Source organism: Taudactylus pleione, unplaced genomic scaffold (assembly GCF_031769625.1).
Source record: "Taudactylus pleione unplaced genomic scaffold, aTauple2 ptg000288l, whole genome shotgun sequence".
Lineage (NCBI taxonomy): Eukaryota > Metazoa > Chordata > Amphibia > Anura > Myobatrachidae > Taudactylus > Taudactylus pleione.
In genome coordinates this window covers 1,121,486-1,144,924 of record NW_028284690.1, presented here as the reverse complement: position 1 = coordinate 1,144,924, position 23,439 = coordinate 1,121,486, and the positions used below count along the sequence as shown (strand labels likewise).

At 43.6% G+C, this 23,439-nt stretch overlaps 1 protein-coding gene across 3 annotated transcripts in view; it reads right to left on the bottom strand.

Moving 5' to 3' along the window:
* Positions 1 to 1,058: 1,058 nt before the first annotated feature.
* Positions 1,059 to 23,439, bottom strand: part of DCAF6 (DDB1 and CUL4 associated factor 6) — a 289,468-nt gene continuing 267,087 nt past the window's right edge. For all 3 annotated transcript variants that reach the window (XM_088482419.1, XM_088482420.1, XM_088482421.1), the window contains 3 exons: positions 17,135 to 17,223; positions 3,160 to 3,265; positions 1,059 to 2,548 (listed from right to left, as the gene is read on the bottom strand). In XM_088482419.1, the coding sequence (XP_088338545.1) occupies positions 2,490 to 2,548; positions 3,160 to 3,265; positions 17,135 to 17,223 (254 nt within the window). In that variant the 3' untranslated portion in view covers positions 1,059 to 2,489. The remainder of the gene's footprint in view (positions 2,549 to 3,159; positions 3,266 to 17,134; positions 17,224 to 23,439) is intronic.

Here is a 23,439-nt window from a genome sequence, read left to right as displayed (position 1 = left end):
CGCACCAAGCGGTATTGCGGCATCTATAGACTCTAAATGTAGGCGTCTCAGTCCTTGCACATTCTGACACAGCTGTGCACCATGCAAGGGGTTACAAGTAGCCGCGACTGCATCCAATTAAAATCAGGCCTTATAAGGAGGGAGTATCCCATTCCATCAACAGACCCCGCCCTTTCAACAGAGCCCACCCCCCATTAGGGCTGCTTTGAAAAATTTCCCAGGCTGGTTTACCATCCCAATCCGCCCCTGATACGATCTGCACGCGATACGATGGATAATATGGACTGCACATCTGATCATACGATCTGTTTTAGGAGCTGCGGGAGCGCACATCGGATTGTATCCTACTCCAAAGATACACAATTTCTACACGATTCATCGTAAGACTCGTTGAAAATCGGGCAATTGGCCCGAAATCATGCAGGTGTATGGCCAGCATTAGGCACCGGGGAGGGAGGGTTAGGATACCGACTGACAAAGTGTCGGTACTCTAACCCTGTCAGGATGCCGGCGTCTGTATTCTGACCGCCAGCATTCTGTACCCATCCCACACAAGCATGTATGTAATTGCCTCTTTGGTAGAAGGCTTTATAATTGCTTTTTTTTTTTTTGCTATAAGAAACTTCAATAACATTGGCTCAATTTAAAACAAAAAAAAATAAAAAAAAATAAAAAACTTTTGCACTACTGTATGTGGATGTGTTAAATAAATATTTATATTGTGATGAAATTAGTCTTACTGCCTTCTTTCATGAATACCACCTACTATTAACTCTCCTTTGAATGATGACAATGATTTACACCATAAAGATTTCTTAAGTGTTCTGGGCCAACCAAAGCCTTAATCAAACCCAGCCTAAAATTATAGGAGTGCTGTTAATTCCTCCTAAAATGGGAGAGGGTTTGAGGGAATGGCCATTGAACTATATAATTCTGTATACCAGGCAGACTTGCTGTGTGATACATAACATTGCTTTCTATGAAGTCATGCAAAGAAAAAAGTTGAAATGTTTTAACATTTTGGATAGATTTTTGATTGATATAAATTACATATCAAACCAGGTTTTCTCCTGTTTTATTTAATCATCACACTATATGTACACACAGTTTATGAAAATGCCTGTTTATTTGTTCAGCTCTATAATACAGTAAGTTTTGCAAGGGGAGAAGACTTTCCTGTGGAGTCAACCAATATGGCACAAATATTTTTTCTGGAACACCAGTACACAAAAGACATTTATCATATTAGACAATTTTTAGGTTTGTACTTTTTTGTAGTCATTTGCAAAATTGCCAGTTTGCAGTACAACATACTTTATTGAGTGCCCTAGTGTGAGCAGGAGCCGTGATGTCTTACAGATGTCAGGATTTGCAGAGATGAATTAGTTTGCAGTAGCTGACAGTAAGGCATCCCTTGCTAAGTACAGAGTAGATCCACCTCTGCAGCCAGTTTTATGGAGCAAAGTAAGATTTCATATTGTGGAGTGAGCTTTTTGAAATGAGATATAGGGGTAGATTTATTAAAGCTTCTAAAACTGAAAAGTGGCGGTGTTGCCCGTAGCAACCAATCAGATTCTAGCTATCATTTCTCTATTGCATCTAAGAAAATGATAGACAGAATCTGATTGGTCGCTATGGGCAACACCTCCATTTTTCAGCTTTAATAAATCTACTCCATAGAATTGATTGAACCTTGTTGGATGTGTCTTGGCACATTTTGCCCAAAGAGGAAAAAAAAAAGCTTAACACACACAAAAGTGCCACACATATAATAAAGGTAGTTTCCCCAGTTTCTTGGGCAATATAAGCCAAAAATGAGGCCAAACCAGGTTTAATTAAATAAAAGGGCTAAATGTGCTCTAGACACTTTTGCACAGTGCCTCTTCTTCAAAATGTTCCGTCTGCTTGTAAACTTGAGTGCACCTTTTCTAGATGTTGAAGGTTAGAGTGCACTTTAATTGTAATGGGTAGACCATCTGCACGCACTGGTGCAAGTCACATATAAATTGGGATGTGGATCCTCATGTCCAACCCTTGGCCCAGATCATAAAAGTAATTGTAGTGTTTGTGTCATTAATGCAACTAGGAAAGAAAATAAATAAACAATTACAGCTGATGTGCGCAGTCAGTTATAAACATAAAAATATTATTTTACAAATTTTACATATCTGTAACATGGCAACTGTGTGATTTGACTAATTGTGCATCATACAGTATGACTAAGTTATACCAGCAAACTCCTCATGTTCCATTGTTAAAAAATGGTTTTACATTATAACAGAATGTTTTTTTTTTCCAACTATGAACCAAAAAGAGATACAGCTTTGAAGAAATTAAAAGATAACTATAAAAAAGCAACATTTGGTGCATTCTTAGTCTATACTTAATAAAGAATAATATTATAAATCAAAATAGTATTCAGGCCTTATAAGAAAATATAGCACAATATACAAGTTACATTATGGTCATACAGTATAGTTTGGACTGGCTCACTCATCTTCATTTGAGTTATCTTGACCAACAGCTTCTGCCCTTTGTTCTGCTCGGTCTGTGAACAAGAAAATAATTCCACTGGCAAAGTCAACAGTGTTTTCAAACAATTAGTTTTTGTAATATGCATAGCGAATTCAAGTGGCATCACTTGCAACGTATAGATGCAGGTCACCCTGTCTATGCTGGCAGATAGCTTTAAATAAGAATAAACCTTATAATACAATTTAAAAGAAAACATTTCCTTACCTCAACTCTTGGAAAACCCACATAAAAATGTTCCCACATTTAGCTGGGATCTCTGACCTGAAGCTGAATCAGTGTGCCAACCACTCTATGGAAACTGTTCCTTTATTGCTGATCTATGGATGGATTCAGCTATCCAGCTCTGTGAGCCATTGCTTGTGTTCTAATCTCAGATATAATAGTTTGCTTGGTATACAGTTATACATATTAAGGGCCTTGGCAATATTTTCAATTATAAGTGGGTTACATGATACAATAAAAAGTTTAGAAACCTTGATTTGCTATAGATAATACATAGTATAGCTCCCCCAAATGTACTGTAGTTGGAAAGTATTTAATCTGTTTCATCAGTTTAGTAAGTTTCTGTGTGTGTTTTGTTCATGATGTGCTTATTTTTATACTAAATGCCATAATACAGCTTACCTGTTCTTATATGGTTTAATGAAGCCAGCATCCGTAGCATAAAAGATGCAGGGACTGTAATGGTATTTCGAGTCTCCTCCAACATTAGTTCATTGCGTGAAATAACCTTAAATGTCCCCCAAAAAAACAAATCAAACAAACAAAAACATAAGAAATTACATGAATATAAAAATAGTGAGTATGATAAAGTTGAACCAAATGTGAAAGTCTTCATAAATCCATAAACATAATCAACGTAGAAGCATTGACATAAATCATATTTGCACTTTAAGCTGGCCATACATCTGAAAGTAATTTGGACAATTCCCCATTCTGCCAATGACTGGATCAAGTGATCGGCAAAATCCAACATGTTGAACAATCTTGATTCGCCGATTACGACCTAAAAATAATCGGAATCGGCAAGTTGGAGATTAAGATGTTTTATTTTGCAGATCTCCTGAGAAAATGCAGATGATCGGAGCTTGCCAATCGGCATCGGGGAATCTGGGATTCTGCCGACTGATGTACTGTGTGACCCGTAGTAGCCAAATAAAATACTAGCCGGTTTGAAACAAATAGTAATTATACGGTATGCCCAAGGACCAATTTTGAGGTTCCTCCAACTTTGTTGACACAAATTATTATACCATATTAAAAACAATGCATATTGAGAGCATGCTACAAATTTTTTTTTTTTTGACTGACAAAATTAAAAAACTAAAATTCTGATAATAGAAGTTGCTACAAACTTACAAAGTACAGTACATGTAAAAAAAAATATATTGTTAAGTATAGCTCTGCAAGGCTTTAATCAACACAATCCCACAGGAGCTATTGAAAACAGCAGTTACTTATAGTATACAGAATATTTATTATGCACCTCCTAACGTGGAAAAACACTTTAAAAGCAGAAAGACAGTCAGTAATATTTAAAGTCCCTGCCACCTGATTATACTTACTGTTGCATTTTTTTCTTCCTCCACTTGGGGGCTCAAGGATCACTCTGGGTATAGCCTGGAGAGGGAGAGTCTGGGCACCGCACGCAGGGGGGATTTCTGAGTACCTAGAAACACCCCATGGCAGACGATTTATCGCAGCCAGGGCCGTTACTAGGGGCGGGCTGCCTGTGCAATCGCACGGGGAACTCCGCCCTGCCCCTAGCTGTCAGCCTGTCACTTACAGCAGGCAGTCTGGTGCAGCAGCTGCTGTGCTGCTCGCCTCTCCCAATGCTGATTGTCCCGGCTCGTCCCTGCCCATTGATGACGCAGCTGACCGGCCTCTCGGCGTACTGGGGAGCAACTTCTTTAAGCCACGCCCAGACGCTAAGGAGCCCGGCTGCGGCGGGTGCCATTTCTGAGAAGGACTGGGAGGGAAAAACGCCATGCCACCGCTGGCCAGGCACAGGGGCATCCAGGGGCAGCACTCAGCAGGCAGCCAGTCTCTCTCACAGTAAGATTGAGAGAGAAAGGAGAGGGGGCTGATACTCTGCAGCAACATAAACATCCCATGTGAAAACAGTATGTATGTTCTGTGGGGAGCAATGTGGTATGCTCTGTGGGGGGGAGCAATGTGGTATGCTCTGCAGGGGGAGGGCAATGTGGTATTTTTCCATGTGGTATATTCTGTGGGAAAGCAATGTGGTACCTTCTGTGGGGAGCAATGTGGTATATCTCATGTGGTATATTCTGTCAGAAGCAATGTGGTTTTGGTTGGTTTTGCTGTCCCTAATACTATGGTTATGTTAATGTAATTTAGTCATTAGGTAGTCTTTCCGTTTTAGGCCCCCTTTCTGATGGCACACAATTATTTGGAAACCCCCCTTTCAAAATTCTGCGTTTGCCACTGCAAAGTTATTTTCTTTCCAGAAGCCCCCAGGCTCCCTCTGCACTATACCTAGCCCACAGCCACCTGCCAGCCAGTTTGAGTTTGGTGCCGAGCAGGAGCGGTCGCTATTTTCTAGGGCTGCTTTTAAGTGGCCCCCTGTTACTTTTAGTTTTTTTTATTTATATTTAAAGATATTATTTTTTTCTACAAAGAGCAGGCCGTGCAGGGCATCCTAAATAAAGTCCTCACTGCCACTCCAACGGCCCCAGCGCAGCAACAGTGACTGGGTCAGTGATTACAAAGCCCACAGCCAGACGCCGACGGGGGCAGAAAAGTGCGACTCCCTGCTTGCAGTTTAAAACCGCCAGTATGGAGACCACCGGCGGCGTTGGTAGTATTGGTCCTGGGGGTCTCCATTCCACACACTAGACCACCAGGGCACCGGCTAACAGGGCGCCACTGACTGCAGTGCGGGCCATGTCCCTGGTGTCCATGCCAGAGGGGGAGTCTGGCTCTTCCTGTTAGCCCTTCCCTTGCACCTGAGCACGCTCTCTCTTAGAAGACTGCCTGACCCAGTGTGTTTGGTCTCTCACTCTCCCACTCTCCCCTCCTATAGAGAGATGCTGGGAAGCCATTTTACAAAATGCATACCTCAGCACATCTCCGGAAAATAGTTGGGCTCCTGTCTCCATGCTGGTTTGTTAAGCACTATTATTGCCCATTAGTTCTGTGCCTTTGAATGTTATGTGTGCAGCTTTACTGTAGTACTTTATATTTATGTCCTAATAATTGGAATGAGCATATATATGTATATGGAGGTGTTTATATCTGACTCCCATCTGCAAAGTGAGGATACCACTGTACTATCGGTAACCGTATTGGGTCAGATAAAGGTCTCGGTCATAAAGAAATTACTTAGTATCATATATCTCTACAGCCCCACTTATTTCTCTATGGCGCTTTATCACTTCACGGCAGAACCCCATAATCCACACATCGTTGTTTTTATTACTTTTGTGTGGGGCAGACACTTAGACTGCTTTTAAATGGCTTCCAAGGTTGAAGCACCCAGGGAAGCGAGTGCTTCTGTGTTACGTAGCTGTTGAGCCTTTTTCCAGAGCTGTGTACTTTCTCCACAGGCCTCTGGGTTCTGAAACCGCGATGGCAGAGGAATCCCTATTACAGGCCTCGTTGCCCAGTGTTTCAAAGATACGCTGCATGAGTTCCTTCGCCCATGGCTACCAGTCAAGGAAGCCGGCAGAGACTTCCAATTACAGGTAATATGGATGTTGTTAACTAACTAGTTTGCAAGCTCCTGGCCCAGTTAAAGTCTTCTTCTACTTCCTACAAGGAGGGTCACACCTGCCAGAGAGCCAGGTAAATGCAGCACTCCTCCACTTACTTAATTCAGGAGTGGCTGATGCTAGCCAGAAAGGCACGGCTCAGCACAGACCTTCCAGGCTTGCCCGCACAAGGGCCTGTCCGATTGTGATTGTGTACTCTTTGAAAAAGCCTCCGTGGTGGCGAAACATATCAGAGAATATACCCCATATATACTAACATCCTGAAGGACTGACCTGCTGAATTAAGCATTTGTCACGCTGTTTTGCATTTCCATTGTGCCAGCTGCTAAAGAGACTCCTGCACTGCTTGCTGTCTAACTGGCTTATATATTGGCTACTTGATCTGGACATCATGTATTCATCTATAGCCAGCGGCAAGTGAGCGGCTACTAGACCAGTTAGACAAATACCTAGTTAATTAAGAGGTCATTGACATAGTCGTATTAACCTCATAAGTACAGAGATTTGCCGTGGTGGCCAGGACGGTCCTCTGGCTACATTCCTGGCGCACTGTCACAGACTAAGTACTTAAGAGGCTCTTCAGGTCTGGAGTTGGAAGACGACAGTCTCTAGGTAGCGCCCAAATACCTTGTCTGCCTTCTATACCAGGACATCTACCTTCTAGATTAAGGAGTTCCTCATCTATGGTCCTGGGTCCTGACGTAGGTGACCTTAGTCCACCATACCCCTGGCAGGTCTGTTGCCCATTGGTTGGGGTCAGGATGATCTAGGGTGCGATCGCCTCTGTCAGAAGTGGTATCTAAACCCACGTCTCCAAACAACCTAGCTGATTAATCGCTCAAGGGTAATGTTACCGTCTTGGGACCAGCACAGGTTCGAGTCCCATAAGGGACTCATATATGCCTTAGCGGGTTTCCCAAGCACTCCCAGGAGCAGCCAGAGCTCTGATAGACTCTGTTTGTTCCCCTTTGACTTCCACGGTCATTGTCAATGTCCCTTGTCTCCGTTCCATCATTCGCTCAAACTAGAGGTTTTTAGTGCATCCTTTCACATCTAGGAGGCCTATTTATATATGGCCATCCGAATCAGCTACTAGCACTTCCTCAGGTAGGCTGTGTAGGACAATCACTTCCAGTTTTCGATATCCCCATTAGGGAAGGTCCACAGACCCTCATGTTTTTCATGATGATCAAGACAGTCATAGCAGCTCCTCGCGACCTGTTCATCAGGGCTCAGTCACTGGATGTCCATCTGTCTCAAGATAGATCTTCTGTGGTCCCATGGATGTATAGTTTCCTGGAAGCTTTTTCCCCTTGGGGAAGATTTTTGCTGCATTTCAGGATTCGGCGGGTATTCCTCCCTGCCGTTAGACGGTCTTTCGGTTACCGTTCCCTCTGTTCTGGCATCTCTACCGAGTGTTCTTACATTCTTGCAAGCAGAGCTTGGGCTCTCTAATCTACCCCTTCGACAAGGTGGGGTTACTGCACTGTTTCATTCCCTGTCTCTTCACAGGGAGATTCGGGCCCTGTGACATAGATCCAGTTTGATTTTATCATACAAGCTTTCGCCCATTTTTTGTGGTGGCACAAAGCAATAGTGCACAAGCTTCACAGCTTCAGCATGTGATAGTCGCAGGTTCAATTTGTATGTTCCGCTCTATTTGGGACCCAGGACAGGGGTCCTTCTCTCCACCGATGCACATCTTCATGAGTGGAGGGCAGTAACCTGTCATTAGACCTTCCAGATTGGTGAACAGCTCAGAGGGGCCTGTTACCAGTCTACATCCTGCTGTTCGGATGGTCTTCAGAGCTCTCAGTCTGGTTCTACCTTTCCTGCAGCATTGTCCGTTCCTGGTCTGGCCAGACAGTGCGACACCCATTGCACACATAAGCCATCAGGGTGGTGCTCTCAGTTGCAGTTCCTTTAACACAGTCAGCCGCTCTCCCGATTGGGTGGTACGTCATCTTATGGCTCTGTAGGCGACCTTCCTTCCCGCAGTTCTCCTGAAGCAGAGGATTCCTACGCTGTCAGGTCAGTCACTCGGGTAAGTGGGCTCTACATTCTGACGCTTTTCAGCACAATGTGATCGCTGGGGCCTGATGGACATCGAGATTATGGTGTCTCACATTACCATGAGTTACCAAGATACTGTTTTGGCTCTAGAGTTCTCGGAGCTCTCCTATTGGTTGTTCCGGCAGTACAGTGGAAGTTCCCGCTCGTATTTATCGTTCCTCTACTGTTCATACTCCATGGGTCACAGTTTGAAGGGAGCACTGTGATCCTCGTGGCTTAGCTTGGCCACTGTGGCCGCAGAACACAACTCCTTCCACGTCTCAGTCGGCGCTTCCATGCGTCTTCCTCTATGGTCGGTACTTGGTCTCCGAGCTGTACTTACATCAGATTTTGGTCCGTCACACTTTGCCACAGTGGCTCCTGTCATCCGTCCTAAAAGCTAGCAGAGTTTTTTCCAGAGGGGTCAGTTGTACCCTGCTGCATACTGAGTAGCCCACTTCCTTCAGAATTTCTTTCCAAATTAGAGGACCTATTGGGGAGTTTGGTCAGAGGTTCCTTCCCCATATAATTCCAGCTATCTTGAATCCTCTCCTTCTGCGAATTTGGGCCTTTTGGCCCTCTTCCTCGGGATACAAGTCTTAGACCTGTCGTTTCTCCCTCTTCCTTTCCTAGCCAAATTGCAGTAGCAACACACTGTACAGTTATTCAGCTATTAAATTGATGCATGAAGTACAGTACTTTGACAGCTAAACTTTCAAGTGTGACTAAGGAACCATATTTCCTACTCACTACCATGGAGAAGGTTCAATTAGCTGCAAGCGTAATGTTGGGCTTGCAGTAGCTAAAACTTGCAGCTCAAAAATAAGCAATGTTTTGCTACCCTGTCATCATGCAAGGCTCCTACGGAACCTTGTGGCTAATAGAATTGGCCACCACATGTCACTGCTACATAGCTTCTACCTGTGGCTGCATCTCAACTGCAAAATAAAGGTTCCAGGCTTATTTGAGCCTTTTAATTCTCCACCCAACTGTCTAGAAAGATTATTTGTTTTGATAAGTCCAGAGTTTAATGCAAGGATATATTTCTATAGAAGGAAGCAGTAAAGCAAGTTACCGCTATTGTCTTAAAGATGAGTGTCTGTGAGAGCCTGTGATTTCTTTCTGTACGCATTAATATTATTTTAAAATCTATAAAAAAATAGTTTGTAGTTGTAAATAGTACATTAGCACTCTATCAATATTTGCAACTAAAAAAGTAAAGCTTTGCAGAAAAAATCAAGAGCTGCTTCACCCACTACAAAAGTCTCAGATGAGCTATACAAAGATGGCTGACAAACAGCACATAGATTCCTCTGATTTCTTTGTGGGAGGTCAGGGTTGACTGTTCACAGTGAATATGAAATTAAATACTCAAATTTCAATATTGGATTCATGTATATTGAATCATTTGAGATTACTTATAACCCCTGTGACTTTTTGCATGATTCTGTTGAATTAGCTGATGTCAAGTTGTCATGTGGTTTGAGAAGAAGGAATTATGTAAGGGAAAAATACTGGTGTCACTACACCGACAAAGCATTTTGTGTTGGCAGATTTTTCTCTTTTGCATTTTTGTAGATAGTTACATTTTTTCATTCTTGTAGCATTAGAACCTAAGTGATTTATTATGTTAGCAACAAATTAGATTCAAATATGAATCCTTTGGGGGAATTCAATAGTTTTTTGCCGCCTGATCGCATCTTATGTCTAAGCTGATGGCATGTTGCACCCAAATAGATAAAGTTTAGTCGAATAAAGCAGTTTGGGTGCCCAAAATCAGGACTTTTTGCTATTTTGTGATCGCTACCTCAGGAGGCGGTGAGCAGAAATCATGCTATCGCAGCCGTTGGCAGGAACAATGGAGTAGCTGCCGTCGGGCGCACAATACTGCTGCCGGTGGCGAAAAACAAGTGAATCCCTCCTTGTGTGAATCCACCTTTACAGTCTATATAGCCTCTCTTACATAGCTCACAAGGTCTGTAAAACAATAAATCACACAAACTCTGGATCCCTAGTGCCCCATAGTGATAAATTATAATGATAATGATGATTATTTTCTCTGAGGACTTGTGGTGACCTCATGCTTGGCAGATTTAGGTAGCCCTAACATTAACCGTTACTTTTGGCATGTTAATAATCTAAAGGTGCGTACACACGGAGTGATATATCATTACGATATCGTGTGTATGCAACCAACGATGCGCACTCCCGCTGGACGATAACGATATCGTCCATGCAAGCAGGCCAATCTGGATGATATCGTGCATTTGCCATATGGGAGAAGGATGGTTGGTCGTTTCATCGTTGGTGAAATCATTGGTGTGTGGATGAACAATATCGTACATCCAGCCGACCAGGAATTTCAAGGGTGATCGTTCAGCGATATTATTCGCTGAACAGATCGTCCCTTGTCAGTGGCGGGCTGGGCCAGGGGGCAGGGTGCCATGTGCTCCCTGGGCCGGTAAAATTTTAGTGGTCCAGGGCCGCCCGCAGCCATGCTCTGCATATACACTACCGTTCAAAAGTTTGGGGTCACTCAATTTCCTGTTTTTTGCAGCAATTACAGCATTGCAGACCTTTGAAATTCTAGCTGTTAATTTGCTGAGGTAATCTGAAGAAATTTCACACCACGCTTCCTTAAGCATCTCCCACAAGTTGGATTGGCTTGATGGACACTTCTTGCATACCATACGGTCAAGCTGCTCCCACAACAGCTCAATGGGGTTGAGGTCTGATGACTGCGTTGGCCACTCCATTTCAGACAGAATACCAGCTGCCTGCTTCTTCCCTAAATAGTTCTTGCATAATTTGGAGGTGTGCTTTGGGTCATTGTCCTGTTGGAGGAGGAAATTGGCTCCAATCAAGCGCTGTCCACAGGGTATGGCATGGCGTTGCAAAATGGAGTGATAGCCTCCCTTATTCAAGATCCCTTTTATCTTGTACAAATCTCCCACTTTACCAGCACCAAAGCAGCCTCAGACCATCACATTACCTCCACCATGCTTGACAGATGGCGTCAGGCACTCTTCCAGCATCTTTTCACTTGTTCTGCGTCTCACAAATGTTCTTCTGTGTGATCAAAACACCTCAAACTTTGATTCGTCTGTCCATAACACTTTTTTCCAATCTTCCTCTGTCCAATGTCTGTGTTCTTTTGCCCATGTTAATCTTTTCCTTTCATTGGCCAGTCTCAGATATGGCTTTTTCTTTGCCACTCTGCCTAGAAGGCCAGGTTCCTGAAGTCGCCTCTTCACTGTAGACGTTGATACCGGTGTTTTGCGGGTACCATTTAATGAAGCTGCCAGTTGAGGACTTGTGATGCGTCTATTTCTCAAACCAGAGACTCTAATGTGCTTGTCTTCTTGCTCAGTTGTGCACCGGGCCCTCCCACTTCTCTTTCTACTCTGGTTAGAGCCTGTTTGTGCTGTTCTCTGAAGGGAGTAGTACACACCATTGTAGGAAAAGTTCAGTTTCTTTGCAATTTCTCGCATGGAATAGCCTTCATTTCTAAGAACAAGAATAAACTGTCGAGTTTCACATGAAAGTTCTCTTTTTCTGGCCATTTGGAGAGTATAATTGAATCCACAAATGTGATGCTCCAGATACTCAACTAGCTCAAAGGAAGGCCAGTTTTATAGCTTCTCTAATGAGCAAACCCGGTTTCAGCTGTTCTAACATAATTGCACAAGGGTTTAAGGGTTTTCTAATCATCCATTAATCTTCTAACGCGCTTAGCAAACACAATGTACCATTAGAACACTGGAGTGATGGTTGCTGGAAATGGGCCCCTATACACCTATGTAGAAATTCCTTTAAAAAACAGACATTTGCAGCTAGTATACTCATTTACCACATTAACAATGTATAGAGTATATTTCTGATTCATTTAATGTTATATTAATTGAAAAAAAAGTGCTTTTCTTTCAAAAATAAGGAAATTTCAAAGTGACCCAAAACTTTTGAACGGTAGTGTATGTAGCAGGAGCAGGCTGTCGGCTGGGGCTGGTCCTTTCTGCTCTATCAGACGTCCTACCTCTTGTTCTGCCTCCTATTCTCCTTGTTGAGTACACATCACCCAGGGCCCCCTCTCGCAGCGTGCCCCCCGGCCATTGATAATTGCATCTGCAGTCACAGTGTACTGCAGTGCAGTTCGAAGGAGGCTAACAGGGAGGCAGGGGCGGGGCTACACGGCAGTCAGAGGCCAGCAGCAGCAGCGAGGAGCGGATGGAGCATACAACAGTGAGTATACTGTACCCTGCCTTGCTGTAAGGTGATAGAAAGGAAAGGGAGGGGGTCCTGTGACTGTGTATGTATCTGTGTGTATAAGTATCTGTGAGTCTCTGTAACTGTATGTATTTATTTCTGTAACTATATGTGTTTGTATGTGATTATATGTGGACTGTGTGGTATTAATTTGTGACTAAGAATGTGTGTGTATTATTGTGTAACTGTGTATGTGACTATGTATGACTGTGTGTATTTGTGACTAGGTGTGTATTAGTGTGTGACTGTGAATAAATGTATATGTGTGTAACTGTATGTATGTTACTGTATATATGTGCATGTGGGCAGTGGCGTAACTAACATAGGTGCAGGGGGTTGCGGATGCTGTGGGGCCCAGACCGACCCTGGGCCCGGCCCTCCACCTTCATCTATGTTTCCAGGCCTCGGTCTGCAACCCCCCCCCCCCCCTTCATGTGAGTGCGGCTGTAAACACTGGGGGCTGCGGTCTGTGCTGGAATATAAAGGTGATTTGAATGGATGCTGGGGTAATGGGTGTTAGTGGGCGGATAAGCGGCTCAACCGGCAGTTGGCAGTGGTTTAGAGTGTGGAACACGGTGGGACAAGTAACATGCCGTGAACCGGCTATAAGTGGCTCAGACCTTTGGCACATGTTGTGCACGCTGGCATAGCTGCTGCTTCCAGGGAGCAATGCAGCAGGAGAGAGGTCCCAGTGCACAGCGTTGCACCAGCGGTACTGTAATAGGAGCAGTGACAGTGGGAGAGGGGTCCGGTTGGGTGTGGAGGAGTCCTCTGTTATTCAGATCTTGGAATGATCAGGAATGCGGCCCTAGATCATGTGTAACACAATATTTGGGATGTGTGACTGATTGGAGCCAATGGCAGTGCTGAACTTGAGACAGAAGTGATAGAGAGGCTGGGAGATGGCACGACAGCTGGTGTGACAAGAGAACGTGCTGTGTTATATAGTGCATCAGGAATAAAGGTGTACTGCTGTGGGGATGTTCACGTGGGAGTCCTAATGACTAGCATATATGATGCTATCAGTGGTGAAGAGGGAATGATGTAGGATGATAATAATAGGGTGAAAGCAGGTGGTGGGATGAGCGGCATGAGCCTGGGTGTATGGAGGTGTAAGGAAATTGGTGTATGGAGGTGGGAGGAGAAGCATGAGTCTGCGTGCAGTAGATGGGTAGGTGGAGGTGGGAGGAGAAGCATGAGTCTGCGTGCAGGAGATGGGTACCTGGAGGTGGGAGGAGAAGCAAGAGTCTGCGTGCAGGAGATGGGTAGCTGGAGGTGGGAGCAGAAGCATGAGTCTGCGTGCAGGAGATGGGTAGGTGGAGGTGAGAGGAGAAACATGAGTCTGCGTGCAGGAGATGGGTAGGTGGAGGTGGGAGGAGAAGCATGAGTCTGCGTGCAGGAGATGGGTAGATGGAGGTGGGATGAGAGGCATGAGCCTGGGTGCAGGAGATGGGTGTATGGAGGTGGGAAGAGAAGCATGAGGGTGGGAGGTTAGGCTTTGGAACTGGGGGGGACGGTTAGGATTAGTGTTAGCATACCAGGGGCATCCCAAACACCGGCAATCCATACCCAACCCGACTCATACATGGCATATAAAAGGAGGGGCCGCATTCTGCGATTCAAGGACACCAAAAATAATTATATCCCTATATATACTGAATTGCGAAATCATAACCAAATCAAGTGGACATTTATATATGATTACCAAGTTTAATGATTCTGTCAACAATAAACCGTGGTCGCGTCCTCCCAGTCGACTCTCCTCATTGACTGGTACTGGGCGGAGGCGTGGCCGCCTCCTCCCAGCATCAATCAGTGAGGAGAGATAGAGCCTACCGGCAGTGTGACAAATGCTGTACATACAGTACTTAATTTTTATGTCTCTAGGTTATTATAAAGATGCAGACATAGTAATTGGTTTTTATCCTGATTGTTTTGGGCTGTGCAATAGAGTACATTTGCCTCTAGTTTAAGACTTGTAATCCAGGATGTTACCATGGGATAGAATGGTAAAAAGAGGTGGTAAATTGCCATGTGCTGGTAGAAAAGCCCGGGCCAAAGTTGCCAGCCAGCCATCCCCTGTCCCTTGTGTACCCAGCATAAGACTGGGTACACACTAGACAATGTACCAGATCGACATCTTCAGCGACGGGACCCGGCATCAGCAAGTGCATACACACTTGCCGATGCGGGCAGCAACGGCGGGGGCCATGCTGCATTTGGGAGCATGGCTCTCACTAACGACATCCCCCGTCGGCCCTACATGTAGGGCTGACTGAGGATGTTGCTGACAACGCGCAGGAGTGCGCATCGTCCGCGACATAGTGGGTACACATTAGATGATGTGCCAGATATGTCACTCCGATCCACCAGATCGGATGACATATCGTCTAGTGTGTACCCAGCATAAGTATTATACAAGCTCTTTACAGACTGGCCCGCTATACACTCAATAGCCATTGTATCAGGTACACCATTCTAATACTGATTATTTAATCCCAGAACAACCTGATTTCTCCATGCTTCAGAGTTATCAGCTTCACATTCATAATGAGAATATCCCGTTTCACAATATGTCAAAGGTGAATTGAGATCTGGTGATTGTGGAGGCCATTGTAGTACACTGAGGCCCTGATTCAGAGTCCTTCCCCCTTTTGGATCGCGAGCGGGTCTGAATTAGGCCCTGAATTCATTGACAGTTCATGGAACCATCATAAGATGATGTGAGCTTTGTGACATGGCGAGTTATGCTGGTAGAACCAACCATTAAATTATAGGTAAAGTGTGACCATTAAAGAATGCACATGACAGCAAAACTACCAAACTATGTACAATTATTATTAATGGGCCTAATGTCTACCAAAAAAAAAAAATTCCCTCCACCATTACACGACCAACAACCTGCACCGCTGACACAGAGCAGATGGGATTCATGTTGTTTATACTATATTGTGATATTACCATCTAACAGCAAAAATTTAGATTTTAGACCAGATTATGTTTTTCAAGGCAGTCTAGTTTTGGTGAGCCTGTCCCACTGTATCCTAATGAGGCAAATACATCAACAAAAAACTATTATGCGTTTTTTTTTCCTCCTGAATTTTTGATTCTCCAATCCACCAATATGAACCCATACAAACAAATAGTTTTAAATGATCTGCAGATCAGTTTTAGCAAATCACAGATCTGCCAATCGTGAAAGACTTGTAATATTACTAGTAACTTTAGTCAAATCGGCTGATCGGTACCATACACTAGCAATCTACAGCCCCAATAGATGGATGAAATCCAATATGTTGGACAACCTGATTTACAGATTCTGGTCGAAATTGGTGATTGGTGTACATTACCTTACCAATTTTTTCCCCCAATCTGCAAAACTGGGAATTGGGGCAATCCACTGCAATGTATGGGCCCCATTAGTTTCCTTTTCTTAACTAACAGAACTGGAACCTACTCTTCTGCAACCAATGTTGTAAGGTCTGATTATGAAAGTTACTGTGGCCTTTCAACCAGCTTGAACTAGTCTGGCCATTCTCCTCTGACCTCTTATTAACAAGGCGTTTTCATCTACAGGACTAGGTGCTTACTGCTTTTTTTTTCTCTGTATACTGCAGAAACTGTTCAGAATTAAAATACAAGGAGACCAGTCATTTCTGAGATGCTTGAACACCGCATCTGGCACCAACAATCTTCCATGGTCAAAGTATCTTAGATCACGATTCTTTCCCATTCTGGCATTTGGAACCAACAACTACTGAACCTCTTGACCATGTCTGCATGCTTTTATGAACAGAGTTGCTGCCACATGACTGGTTGATTTAGATACTGTGTATATGAGTGGGAAGGGTACGGGATGCCGGCGCTCAGGGTCCCAGAGGTCAAAATCCCAACGCCGGGCTCCCAGCAGGGTTAGGATACAGACACCTGTCGGTAGGTATCCTAACCCTCTCCCTACCCCTCCCTCCCCGGTGCCTAAACCTAACCTCCCCCTAGTGCCTAAACCTATCCTCCCCCTCTCCCTTAGTGCCTAGCCCTAACCCTAAAGCAAACCCACCCCCTAACGCTACTTAGTAACTTACCTTCGGGATGCCAGCGCTGGGATTCTGACAGGTGTTGGGATTCCAGCGCTGGTATTCTAAACGCCAACATATTGACCGGATCCCATATGAGCAAGTGCATAGGTGTACCTAATAAAGTGGTCATTGAGTCTTATTGCATACTAAAAAACACCATCTGGTTCAGTAGTACTAACTGTATAATACAACCCACTTGCTCTAGAAATACTTTTTGTAACAGGTGTACAACCTCTCCTTTGCAGACAGCGTGTTCCTACAGTCAGTGACAGTCAAAACTAATAAGAATGACAGGCACAAAAAATGGCCATGACACTGTAGGAAGTAGAATGGAAATATTAGGTATTCTTTCCTTTAACACAAAGTGTACTGGACAAATTCTGCCAATTTTAAATGCATCACTAAAATTTTAGACAGATCGAGTTTAATTGTACTGCTTAAGAGTACATGTTATACATTACACTCTTGCCTTACCTCTTCAGCAAGGGCCCAGTTAAAAGATTTGCCCTGTTCGAGTGGTGACCATATCTTGATATTGTAGTCTATTCCAGATGACGCTAAAACTGGATACACATTCATAATATAAAGTAAATTTTTTGTACCACAATTTATCAAACAGAACACACCATAATAATACTAAATATACAATAAATATACTATACAATAAGTGGTCATTTTATTAGGTTCACCTACCTAACAGCAAATTGCTCGAATACTGTATATCATTGCAAGAACTAACAAGGTGTAGACAATTGGGCACAGACATACTGTACATTGACCTTTTTCCCATTTTTGTAAACAAGCTGTATGTAGCATTTAAAAAAATATACATTTCATTACTTAAAAAAAGGCAATTCTTACTACTACTGCTACTATTACTACTTCTACTACTGTTACTGCTACCACTACTACCAACAACAACTATATCTGGTTTGCAAGTGTCATGAACTATTGGAAATAGAACCAAATAATAAATTTGCTATGTTCAGTACCTATTGTGAATAATGCTATAGATATTAATTATTATATTACTATAAACAGTGATGATCAGAATGAAAAGCTGCACTAATAAGTAACCACTGGCAACCGGGTTTGCATTATTAATAGAGATGAGTTTTGGCTCAGATCTTCTAGCCAAGTTCAGATCTCAGAACAAGGCAGAATGCCATCTTTGTCCATGAAAGATAAAGTTTTGCCTCGTTCTGAGATCTGAACTTGGCGGGAAGATCTGAGCCATAACCGAACCACTCATCTCTAATTGTTAATAGCTGCGATGTTCCATTAGCATTTTTCCTTATTCCTGAATAGTAATAAATGTTTGATTTTATTTTAAACATTGATATGAATACAAATATTTTTATATGTTATTTGAATCTTTTATAAATGGTATAAAAAGTATCCCACACTTTGGGCCTAATTATGAGGGTAATTGTGTACAAATCTTGTGGATTTTAGTATACTTTGCATGCACCAAAAGTAATAAATAGGGGGCTATGTATGCCCTGGATCAGGCATAGGCACACGGACAATGATCAATCCATCTGCCGATGGTCCACACTGTCCAGGTGGTAACCGGTAAGCAACCATGCGAAGGAGTGTCGTGGGCATGTATGCCGGCTTCCGTCCTTGATTGTAGCATACAGACAGAAATTGGACAAAACAAAAATGTTTATATTAAAATGAAATTAAAATAATTTGCTGTGTATAAACAATGGCTAGGTAAATATAACTCTGCAATATTGCAGATATAAATACAAAAATATTCTAAATAATAAGAGTTATGGTAGACTTACCTTAGTTAACTCTTTCTTCGAGGTTCATAGGGTCCACAGGAACTACCTTGGGGTATGTAGTTGGAGTAATCCATTGCACCAAACAGCTACAGCTTTCAAGCTCCCAGCATGCACAGGACATCCTCCCTATATACCCCGCCCCCAGCTACAGGCATTCAGTTTGTAAACAAGCCTAACGGCAAGAGACGGAATGTAAAGAAGCGGAGAAAGAAGTACAATGTACACAAGGAACACTCTCAAAAAACGAAGAGGGAATCAGTAACAAAAAAGAAAAGAACAGATCCCAACTGAGGCCAGGTGTGTCAGGGTGGGTGCTCTGTGGACCCTATGAACCTCGAAGAAAATGATATAACAAAGGTAAGTCTACCATAACTCTTATTTTCTTCTTCGGGTTTCATAGGGTCCACAGGAACTACCTTGGGGATGTCCTAAAGCAGTTCCCTTAAGGGTGGGGACGCTCCTGAGCAGAGAGAAGAATCCGCCGCCCAAAGGAAGCATCCTGGGAGGCAAAAGTATCAAATGCATAGAATTTGATGAAAGTGTGGACCGAAGACCAAGTCGCTGCCTTGCATAACTGTTCTGCAGAGGCGCCATGTCTAAACAGCCACGATGGTCCCACAGACCAAGTACAATGTGCTGTCACCGTGTTTGGAACAGGGAGATCAGCCTGTGTATACACATGAGCAATAGTCATACGCAGCCATGGAGCCAGAGTCTGCTTGTTAGCTGGCCAGCCTCACTTATGAAAGCCATAGAACACAAAAAATGCATCTGACTTAATGATGGAGTTGGTACGATCCACATAGATATGAAGAGCTCGAACCACATCCATTGAAGCTTCACCTACAGAAAGGCCAGAAGACTGAAAGGCTGGGACTACAATTTCTTCCTTAATATGAAAACAGGATACCACTTTTGGAAGGAAAACCACTGTTGTACGGAGGACAGCTCTATTCTGGTGAAAAATCAAAAATGGAGAGCGGTATGAAAGTGCTGCCAAATCAGAAACTCTGCGAGCTGAGGAGACAGTGAGTAGAAAAAGCGTCTTCGTTGTCAACCATTTGAGGTTCACTGTGTCCAAAGGTTCAAAGGGGGGAAGCCAAGGATAAATCCCACGGTGCCACCGAAGGGACATAAGGTGGCTGACGGTGGAAAACACCCTGCAAAAAACATCTGGCAGGAGAGCGATTCTGCGCTGGAACCAAACTGACAATCCAGAAACCTGAATTTTCAAAGTAGCCAGGCAAAGATTAAGGTCTAGTCCAGCCGCAGAAAAGCAAGAACTCTGGAGACCCTGAAAATCTTCGGGTAATATTTTATTTGGGAACACCAACAAAAAAATGAATTCCAAGTCCTGTGATAGATGCAGACCGGAGCAGGCTTCCTTGCCCTAAGCATCGTCTGGATCACGCAAGTAGAAAAACCTTTGGCCTTTAAGATGGAAGACTCAAGTGCCATGCTGTCAAAGCCAGCCGAAGTAGATCCCGGATATAGGCAGGGACCCTGCACTAGCAAATCTGGCCGTAGAGGAAGTGGAAGGTCTATGGATAGACGTGTCAGATAGGTGAACCAATGTCTCCTGGGCCAGGCAGGAGTGATTAGTATTATCCTGCCGCCTTCTTGCGTGTATTTTCTGATGACCCTTGGGAGGAGGGAGATTGGAGGAAACAGGTATGCCAACCTGAAGTCCCTTGTTCTGGACCCATACCTGGGGACCTTGTGATTGTGACTTGATGCCATGAGGTCTAGGTCCGGTAGTCCCCACTTGTCCACCAGGAGATGAAAGAAGTCCGGGTGAAGAGCCCATTTTCCGGCGTGTATGTCCTGAGGACTTAGAAAGTCCGCTTCCCTGTTGAGGATTCCTGGTATGAATATTGCAGAGATTGCTGGAAGATGGCGTTCTGCCCAAACCAGAATGTTCGCCATCTCCCTCATGGCTGCCGGAATTCGTGTGCCTCCCTGATGGTTTCCTGAGCTGTCCATCTTCCTTGAAATGTGTGATGACCTGTCACCGCACCCCATCCTCGCAGACTTGCATCCGTGGTGAGGAGTACCCAATCTGGGTTCCATAAAGGGCGACCCTTGTTTAAATAAGTCGTCTGCAGCCACCATGCGAGCGAGAGCCGAACCTCTGACGAGATGCGTATCGTTTAAGACCTTATCCGATGATACTGACCATCCCAATGAGACAGAATCCATCGTTGCAGGGACCTGGAAAAAAACGAGCATATGCCACCATGACACTCTTCGATTGCGGAGCAATTTGCTAGGCCAGCCGGCTCTTGTCGATAGGCAATGGTCCGCTGGAGATGACCCAATATCAGGAAGTCATCTAAATCTCGTCTGAGAAGAGCAGTCATGACTGCCATTATCTTGCTAAACACCCAAGGGGCTGTGGACAGACCAAAGGGCAATGGTAATGTTGCTGACGAACAGCAAAATGCAGAAATCCCTGGTGGAATAGTGCAATAGGTATATGCAGATATGTATATCCAGGGAATCCAGAAATCCCCAAGTTCTATTGTCAGCATAATTGACCGCAGGGTCTCCCTACTGAACTTGGGCACATAGATCAACTTGTTGAGAGATTTCAGATACAGAAGAAAGCGATGAGACCCATTTAGTTTCTGAATCATAAACAAATCTGAGTAAAAACTCCTTCCCTGATAGCCAAAAGAACCGGTATTATCCCCCCTGAACTGAGCAGGTGATGAATGGTCTACTAGAGGTCAAGGCCATAGGTATAACCTGATGAGGGTATTGTGCCAACAACCTTCTGTGGACTTCACACCTAATTCCATCTTGGAATCTGGAACAGTTTATCTGGAGTTTTCCATGCTTCCCCCATAAACTCAGTGAGCTACTTAGATTGAGGTAATCCAGCCTAAATCACCTTCAGGTGTCTGAACACCAGGTTTATTAGCCTTTAGGAGCCGGTACTTCATCTTCTTTAAAGGTGATTGAATTAACCGCCCTTGCTAGAGAGGAACATTCACTGATGAAATACGCTCCTCCTCAACCGAGATAGGCCCATAGGAAGAAAACTTGTGTATCATCTGCCTCCTCAGATGACATATCAGAATCTGAAAGCAGGATGGACTGAGAGGATGGTGCAGTCCATTTATATGCTTAAACGGCTGATGTCTTATTCACCTGTAACCTCTACAGATAGTTCAGAATCTGGCTTTTTAGCATCTACCTGAGTGTACATAATTCTCCATCCAGGAAGGATGTATGGGAAGAGGAAATATAACAGGCTGTAATCACTGTGGGAAAACCAAAGTGGGAGGCAGTTGTGGGGGTTGATAAGTGGTCCACTAACTGCGTCATAACCAGAGACCAGGAGGACCTTCAAGGTGACCCCTGAACAGGTGCTGGTGAGGTGGACCTGCTGTGGTGTCCATCCTGTATAAAAACCTGAGAGGCCTACTGTAAAGGATTTACATGAAACCAGCGCAGGGACATGGGAAATATTTGTAAATAACCTACAACATGTGTAGGGTTAACAATGCAATGTGACCTTCACAGATAAAAATAAATGTGAAGTACTCTCTAACCTATACACTAGGTAGTTGGGGGTTTAGAAAAAACAAAACAACATTTTTTTTTTTCTTCTAACAGCGTTTAGCATATGTCACATAAAATTAATATAATATATTTGCAAAAGGGCATTAAAATTAACTACCTAAACACACAAGTTTTTGGTAGGATCTACATGCATATAAATATATTTGCAAAATAGGCACTAAATCACAGTTACATTGGTAGGATACAAGTGCAACGCATACAGATATACTTATAAATTGGCACTGAATCAACTTATACAAGTATAAAAGGTGTATAGCAAACAAGGCGGCACTCTGGTAGCTTAAAGAAATACAATGGACCCCAAAAGGTAAGGTCAACGTTTTAGAACACTTTACTTGGGTTCTTTCATCAGGTATCCTGACGAAAGAACCCAAGGAAAGCGTTCTGAATCGCTGACCTTACCTTTTGGGGTCCACTGTATTTCTTTAAGACGCCAGAGTGCCGCCTTGTTTGCTATACATTTTGTGTTTTCTATCCCTTCCGAGGGTTGGTAATTTAGGAGGGCACCGGCGCATGGTTTCAAGGAGCAAGAGAGTGCCGGCTACTTCTTTTCTTGGACAAGTATAAAAGTTGGTAGGATTCCAGTGCTATATACCTTGGCCATAGGAGAAAGGTATACTCACAGAGAGAGCCCAACTCCCCTCAGCAAACACTAAATTGCAGCTGAGCATCTCCAACTAATTGGAAGAGAGGAGAATGGGCAGCGCAGTATTCATAAGTAAAGTACAATTTAACCCATACACACCTGATAGTTGAGGGTAAAAATGGAACAATAGCAGTGATAGTTATAACAAACAAAAATAAAACTTGCATGAACTCCTGTTTACAAAAGTAACAATGCACTTTTTAGCTGGTGTACTGGATTTGGTGAGGTAGCTGTCTCCTATAACAGGGAGCACACAAACCATCCTATATGAAATCCTGAGTCGATGGGCCTGCTGAACAAGATTTACATGACACCAGCCTGAGACCAAGTGAACAAAATCCTGCTCTGACAGGCCTGCCAAACAGGATTTACATGATACCAGCGCAGGAGGCTCAACCTCCTTCTTCCCCATGCCTTTAGACATCACAGGAATAAAGGTATAAATGCAAAGTGACAAATATATGTAAAAAGACACTTGTATAGAGGGATGAAGAGAAACACAGTTATAGATATATCTGACAGTTTAGAAATAAAAGTCAGAATCAATACAGCAGCTAGCATTAAAGTCACATACAATGCATATATAAATTCAAATGCAAATGGGCTCTGAATCCACTAACCAAACCCCCGGAGGCTTGGTAGGATAAGAGCACTGTATACCTGACCCAAGGGAGAGGCATACAGGGAGACCCACACCTCTGAGAACCAACAGCTTTCAACTGAGCACCATATGTGGACTTTGAGTGTCTCAA